Source organism: Centroberyx affinis, unplaced genomic scaffold (genome assembly GCF_046629955.1).
Source record: "Centroberyx affinis isolate AG114_WGS23_722 - 3 ecotype Tasmania unplaced genomic scaffold, CSIRO-AGI_Caff_v1 ptg000052l_1, whole genome shotgun sequence".
NCBI lineage: Eukaryota > Metazoa > Chordata > Actinopteri > Beryciformes > Berycidae > Centroberyx > Centroberyx affinis.
In genome coordinates this window covers 120,001-127,685 of record NW_027278764.1, presented here as the reverse complement: position 1 = coordinate 127,685, position 7,685 = coordinate 120,001, and the positions used below count along the sequence as shown (strand labels likewise).

At 53.9% G+C, this 7,685-nt stretch overlaps 1 protein-coding gene across 1 annotated transcript in view; it reads right to left on the bottom strand.

Annotated features, from left to right (window-relative positions):
- Positions 1–1,332: 1,332 nt before the first annotated feature.
- The window catches only part of ppp2r5d (protein phosphatase 2, regulatory subunit B', delta), a 26,868-nt gene continuing 20,515 nt past the window's right edge, over positions 1,333–7,685 (bottom strand). The window contains 1 exon segment of the mRNA XM_071518873.1: positions 1,333–3,458. Coding sequence (XP_071374974.1) covers positions 3,321–3,458 — 138 coding nt within the window. The 3' untranslated portion in view covers positions 1,333–3,320.

Sequence of the window (7,685 nt, the reverse complement as noted above, 5' to 3'; positions counted from 1 at the left end):
CGCTGACAGAGAACCAGCTGGATTTACTCTCATGTGTTTTCATTCTGCTGAATATCTGATTTCAGATCAGTCAGCTAGTCTGTTTCCAGCTTTTATTTTGGCGAGATCAACCCAAACCTGGAGTTAGCTGGAGTGAGTGGAGGAGCGACCCGCAGGAGGAGGAGCAACCAGGAGGAGGAGGAGCGACCCGCAGGAGGAGGAGCGACCCACAGCGACCCGCAGGAGGAGGAGCGACCCGCAGGAGGAGGAGGAGCGACCTGCAGGAGGAGGAGCGACCCACAGGAGGAGGAGGAGGAGCGACCTGCAGGAGGAGCAGCGACCCGCAGGAGGAGGAGGAGGAGCGACCTGCAGGAGGAGCAGCGACCCGCAGGAGGAGCAGCGACCCGCAGGAGGAGGAGGAGGAGGAGCGACCCGCAGGAGGAGGAGCGACCTGCAGGAGGAGGAGTGACCCGCAGGAGGAGGAGGAGCGACCTGCAGGAGGAGGAGCGACCCGCAGGAGGAGGAGGAGGAGCGACCTGCAGGAGGAGCAGTGACCCGCAGGAGGAGCAGCGACCCGCAGAAGGAGGAGGAGGAGCGACCTGCAGGAGGAGGAGGAGGAGCGACCTGCAGGAGGAGGAGCGACCCGCAGGAGGAGGAGGAGGAGCGACCTGCAGGAGGAGCAGCGACCCGCAGGAGGAGCAGCGACCCGCAGGAGGAGGAGGAGGAGAAGCGACCCGCAGGAGGAGGAGCGACCTGCAGGAGGAGGAGTGACCCGCAGGAGGAGGAGGAGCGACCTGCAGGAGGAGGAGCGACCTGCAGGAGGAGGAGGAGGAGCGACCTGCAGGAGGAGGAGCGACCCGCAGGAGGAGCAGCTGAACTCCAGCAGCTTCACAAACATTTACTATTTGCATAATTTCCCAGAACTCTCCAGGGAAGTCTGGGAAACATCTGAACTCGTCTTAAAGGAATAGTTCCCCTAAAAATAAAAAAATCCTGTCCTCATCTCCTCCCCCTCATGCAGTTGAAACACAGGTGAAGTTTGTCCATATAACACACAGGGAGGCTGCAGCACAACTCCATAGCAGCCTTCTCCAAAACAACTGAAGTCAGTGGGGACCAGTTCTTCAGAGTTCCACAAAGACCTACAGTATATTTACACCATCATTTAGTGCAAATCTGAACTACAGCTGATTGATTTGCAACAAATAATGGTGTATAGGTCTTTCTGTTCACAGTGTGATTGTTTGTCTGTTGTTGTTTTGGAGCTCTAAAGAACAGGTCCCCATTGACTTCAGTTGTTTTGAAGGCTGCTACCAAGTTGTGCTGCAGCCTCCCTGTGTGTTATATGGACTAACAAACTTCACCTGAGTTTCATTTGGCATGAGGGGGAGGAGATTTTTGGGTGAACTATTCCTTTAAGGATTACCCAGAAACCCTCCTGTCTGACCCCGTGACCTGATGAGTGACAGCTACACGTCTGGTTTGGGAACAGACGGAACAGACGGAACATGGAGAACATTCAGTTTGGTTGAGGATCTTTTGAGGACAGAACGCTCTGCAGGAAGGAAGTTTTCTGCTTCCTCATGCTGCTGACATCACACACACTTCTTCTTCGTTGGTTCAGACAAAATCTGAGTTGACGACGGAGGTTTAACAGCTGACTTCAGATCGGGAGACGAGCGCTCAGAGGAACAAACATGGCGTCCGGGCCGCTCTGACCGCTAAATCCCACAATCCAACAGTCACTCACACAGTTTCAGATGTTCAGACCAGAACAGGACTCCAGGTGCAGGCTGGGTAATCTACAGGCGGCCATCTTGACTTCCTGTGATCTGTTGTCGGGCGGATGGTTTCCTTCCTAGTTTTGCCGGATGCCGATTGGTCGTCTACATTCACTGTGTCTCCACGCCATCAGCCGGTCCATCGGTCTGATACCCAGAATCCCCGGCGGCTCGGCTCACATCGCCTCCCGAACCGCCTGCAGGTCCACAAACCGGATCTGGACGTTTGTTCCTGATGTAGAAGAAGAGTCCTCTGGGCAACATCGGCTGTCAGCAGCCAATCATATACCAGCATCGGCTGATGTCCCGCCTCCCACTCTGTCAGTCGAGCTCCTTTAACACTGTGAAGGACATCCGATCTGATCAATCTGTGATCAATACATTCAGTTATTTTTTATTGATGAAGTGTCAGTTTCTGTTTTGTTGAACCCACTTCCCCTCCACCACCTCGTCTGCTTCTACTGCAGTTAGTGATTTACTACGTTTCCCAGAATGCCTTTCAACAACCAGAGAATGGTGGGAAGTTGTTTTCAGTCAGAGCCTGGTGTGCAAACTATTTCATGAACATCTTCTCTGACCGCAGCCTGTCTCTCTGCTGCAGTGCATTCTGGTCTCTCTGCTGCTCCTGCAGTGCATTCTGGTCTCTCTCCTTCTCCTGCAGTGCATTCTGGTCTCTCTCCTTCTCCTGCAGTGCATTCTGGTCTCTCTCCTGCTCCTGTGGTGGAGAAACTGGTCTCTCTCCTCTTCTCCGATGGATCTCTCCCTGTATGATTGTTGGACGTCTCTTGGTGCAAAATGGCGGCTCTAGAAAGAAGCCCTCGCTCTCTGATTCTGAGGGACCGACAGGAAGTCAGAACTGACCGATCCACATCTCCCATGATGCACCAGTCCTGCTGTGATCTGTGTTTTGAGGTTTGCAGCAGATTTCCAGAGAGGCCGAGCTCACGCTGATCCGTTTACAGTGAAGCGACTGGAGACACACGACCCGCGCCGCCGTCTGGGAGCCGACCAATCACGAGGCAGAGGAGGCGGGGTCTGACGGTGCGCAGGACGAACACGGAGGAAGCGGCGGTTACAGACTCGGCGCGGAGTTTTATCTGCTTCCTGTTTGCTGCAGCTGGTCGCCATGGAAACAGACTCCTCAGCATGGGATGCGGCCGGCGGGACGGCGTGAGCTCGGCCTCGCGCTGCGCCCGGGTCACGCTCCGCTCGCTGCTCCAGCTGGGACGTGGAAAAATGGCGGAAAAATGTTTTGTTACTTTAAAATGAAGCAGAGACAAATTGCGGCGTGTTTGTCCTCAGCAGAGCAGAACAGAACTGATCATTTTATTTTTTTTATCTGGGACGTGGACAGCGGAGGATTTGTCCCACAGAGAGCAGCGGGGGGGGCAGCGAGCGGTTTCTCATATTTACGGAGAAACCCGGCGTGTCCCGAACGCAGCGTGACTCCTCCCACCCGGGACCCGACCCCAGACCGCCATCTCCGCCGCAACTTCAACTTCCCGCCCCGAGAGGAGAGAGGGGGGCGGAGCCGGGCTCGGCGGGGGCCGCCTCCCCCCGTCAGAGAGCCTCCTGATTGGCTGTCAGGTATTCCTCGGCTCTCTTGTGCGCCTCCAGAGCTTTGATGGTGTAGACGTCCTGCGGCAGCTCCGACTTCCTGCGCATCAACACCTTCTCCTTCTTCAGCTCCTTCATACCCTGCACACAGACAGACAGGTGGAGAGAGAGACAGGTAGAGAGAGAGAGAGACAGAGAGAGAGACAGACAGAGAGAGAGAAACATTTAGACCATCATGGGACACTAAAACTCTCCACTGAAACCAGGAGAATAACAATAACATAATTATTGTGTGTGTGTGTGTGTGTGTGGGACCTGTGTGTGTGTGTGTGTGGGACCTGTGTGTGTGTGTGTGGGACCTGTGTGTGTGTGTGTGGGACCTGTGTGTGTGTGTGTGGGACCTGTGTGTGTGTGTGTGTGTGTGTGGGACCTGTGTGTGTGTGTGTGTGTGTTGGCTGGCTACACTGCCAGCAGGGTGTTGTGATGCGTCTAGTGCAGTTTGCCGAGCATGTAGGGACGCCTGCAATCTCCCTCCTATAGCTCCTGCTGCCCCAGCCGGGGTCCAGGAAGCAGGGGGAAGGTCTTCCTGAGGTCAGAACAGCCTCTGCCTCACCAAGACTCCTGAGGTCAGAACAGCCTCTGCCTCACCAAGACTCCTGTCATGGCTCCTCTTGGCGGTACGGTACCTGGGGTTTTGCGACCTCAGGCTGAACTGGTAGGGGATCTCGGAGCTGCAGCGGTCCCTGGAGGCGATCCGCCAACCGCTGCCCCGCTCCCACATGGGTTAACCTGGGGAGGTAATGGTGGCTCGGGGAGTAAACCCTGAGACCAAATCTGCAGTCGGGGACAGGAAAAGGCGGAGTCCAGCAGACCGGATCCCCTGCAGCTCCAGCCAGACGAAGGTCGTCATGAGCTTCTCATGCCACTGGAAGTCTGTCTGGCGGAGTGAAGATGGTGGGAGTGAGGACTGTGCACCCACACCCTCACCTAAATCCTTTCCTTGCACAAGCCCCTTGCACTGCTCACCCCTGACAGGGAAGGACCTGGAAAAGGTGGTCCAAAAATTGTCTGCTCCCCCCACTCCGGACGGTAAACCGCAACCGTCGGAGCATCCCTCTCCGCAGTCGAAAAACTAAAAGAAAATTTCCTTAGCACATCGGTTCATGGAATGTTCCCACACTCCTGGACCTGACTGGAACACCTGACCCCCCCCGTAGGACAGCTCTTGTGGCTCTTGAGCTTGCAAAATATAACATCGATATTGCAGCACTCAGTGAGACCGGGCTACATGGAGAGGATTCCCTGACAGAAGTTAGTGCAGGGTACACTTTCTTCTGGAAAGGGTCCCAGAGGGCACATGCCGTCTTCACGGAGTGGGCTTCGCTGTGAAGACCCACCTACTGCAGCACATCTCAGAATCCCCTACTGGCTACAGCGAGAGGCTGATGACATGGCGCATTCCCCTTACACAGGGACGTTTCGCCACCTCATCAGCACCTACGCACCAACCATGGACACCGAGCAAAACACCAAAGAGACTTATACAGAGCTCTGGACTCTATCATCCAGAAAACCTCGGCTCCAGATAAGCTCATCCTTATGGGAGACTTCAACGCCAGAGTGGGCTCTGAGCATCGCATATGGAGTAAAGTCCTTGGCCAGCATGGAGTGGGGAAGATGAACAGCAATGGGCTTCGGCTCCTCTCCCTCTGCTCAGAACACCGCCTGGTCATTACTAATACAACCTTCCAGATGAAAAACAGGCTCAAAACCACCTGGCAGCACCCCCGCTCAAAACACTGGCACCTCCTGGACTACATCATTGTCCGTCAAAAGGACAGAGAGGATGCACTCGTCACCCGAGCCATGCGTGGGGCAGAGTGTTGGACTGATCATCTCATGGTCAGATCCAAACTCCTCATGAATATTCAACCAAGGACAGCCCCAAACAGAAAACTCAACTGCACAGCACTTAACAACTCCACCACCACAGGCGACCTCCGATGCCTCCTTGCAAGTAACCTTACTCAGGTTCCTGAGGATTCCACTGATTGGTCGTTTCTGCGCACAGATATCCACAGTGCAGCCTCGGAAGCACTTGGTCTGTCAAGGAAACGTAACCAGGACTGGTTTGATAACAACTCTGCCGAAATACAGTCACTCCTGCAAACAAAACATAAAAACCATAAATCTCTCCTGTCAAACCCTGAATCACCGACCCTGAAAGCTGCTTTTGCTGAGGCAAGAGCTGCGACCCAGCGGTCTCTCCGGGTCATGGAAGACACCTGGTGGGTGCAGAAGGCACAAGAAATCCAAATCCTTGCGGACTGCAATAACGCCCAGGGCTTCTATTGGCGCTTTTCCACTGCATGGTACCGGCTCGACTCGACTCGACTCGCCTTTTTTGGTTTTCCACTGGCCAAGTACCAGGTACCAGGTACCATATTACGTAGTACCTGGTACTTTTTTTCGTAGCACCTCCCTCGAGGTTCCAAGCGAGCTGAGGCGAGCTGAGGCGATACCAAAAGGTGACGTAAAAACATTGCAGACCACTGATTGGTCAGAGAATCGTCATCGCGACACGGATGTATATGCTAACGTTAGCTACCAGGCTAGCTTACCCTCTTGCGTCGCCTTGAGCAGCCAGAGAGCTTCTGCTGTCTCGCTGCCTTCAGCCTCTTCTGAAATAAAATCTGTCTCCCTGCTGTGACTGACAGCCACATACCGAGAATCAAGAACACCATCGCTTCCATATCCTCCATAGTAGCTGTGTGTCGCGTTTCACGCGGCGTCGCGGCGTCGCTATGACGACCAGTTTGGGGGGTGGGGCACATTGAGGGGGTACTATCTGCAGTGGAAAACCAAAGTGGTACTACCAAAAACGAGTAGAGTCGAGTCGAGGCGAGTTGAGCCGGTACTATGCAGTGGAAAAGCGGCATATGATGCCATCAAAACCCTATATGGCCCCAGGAAGCAAACCATTGCCCCTGTCCGATGACCAGATGGAAACACTATTCAGCGGTCAAGAGATCCTTGACCGCTGGGCTGGACGCTTTGAGAGCCTTCTTAATCACATCAACCCGGTTGATCTTCAAATCCTCAATAAACTCCCAGATCTTCCACCAATCCTGCATCTCGACACTCCGCCACAGTTTTCTGAAGTCCTCCAAGACATCAGAGGCTTGAAAAACAATAAAAGTGCAGGACCTGATGGGATCCCGGCAGAGGTCTTCAAACATGGGGGGTACCTCTTGACACGCCGCCTACACCTTGTGATTGTGAACGTCTGGAAGTCAGAGATCGTACCCCAGGAGTGGAAGGATGCCAACATTGTGGTCATTCACAAACAAAAGGGGGACAGAGCAGTTTGTGGGAATAGCCGAGGGATCTCCCTCCTCTCCATCGCAGGCAAAGTGCTGGCCAAAATCATGCTCCACAGACTGGTGGAGCACATTTAAGAAAGCGCTCTCCCAGAAACACAATGTGGCTTCAGGAAATCCAGATCCACTACTGACATGATTCTTGTCATACGGCAGCTGCAAGAGAAAAGCAGAGAGCAGCGCAAAGACCTCTACATCGCCTTCACTGACCTCAGTAAAGCTTTTGATACCATCAGCCGTGAGATGCTCTGGAAACAGCTCTCTAAACTTGGGGTATCACCCAAGTTTCTCTCCATCCTGCAGCAACTGCACGATGGTATGCCAGCCAGAGTCCTTATGGGAGGTCTCCAATCAGAGTCCTTCAAAGTTGGGGTCGGGGTCAAGCAAGGCTGTGTCTTAGCACCGGTCTTATTCAACCTCCTGCTCTCAGCCATCACCCACCTCTTCCACCTTGCCCTGGGACACAGGGAGGGAGTCCACCTGCAGTACCGCCTTGACGGAAGTCTATTTAACATCCAAAGGCTCCAGGCTCATACCGAGACAAAGTCATGCCAAATACACCAACTGCAGCACGCGGATGACTGTGCTGTCTTGGCACGAAACCCACAGTCCATGCAGCATGCCCTTAATACAATCTCTGCCATACCAGTCCTTCGGTCTCCAAATCAATATACAAAAAACTGAAGTCATAGCTCGACTCACAGAGTAACCTTCCTCACCCCCCAGCTTCCAAATCAATGGTGTCCCACTGAAAGTGGTGGACCAGTTCACTTATCTTGGCTCCTCACTTTCCCCGGACTGCTCCCTTGACAGTGAAATAAACAACCGCATCAACGAAGCCTCCTCAGCCTTTGGGCGCCTCCTTACAAGGGTTTTTGAAAACAAAAATCTGAAGGTTAGCACCAAGGTTTGCCGTGTACAGTGTGGTATGTGTCTCCACCTTGTTCTATGGGGCAGAAACATGGACCCCATACAGACGGCACATCAC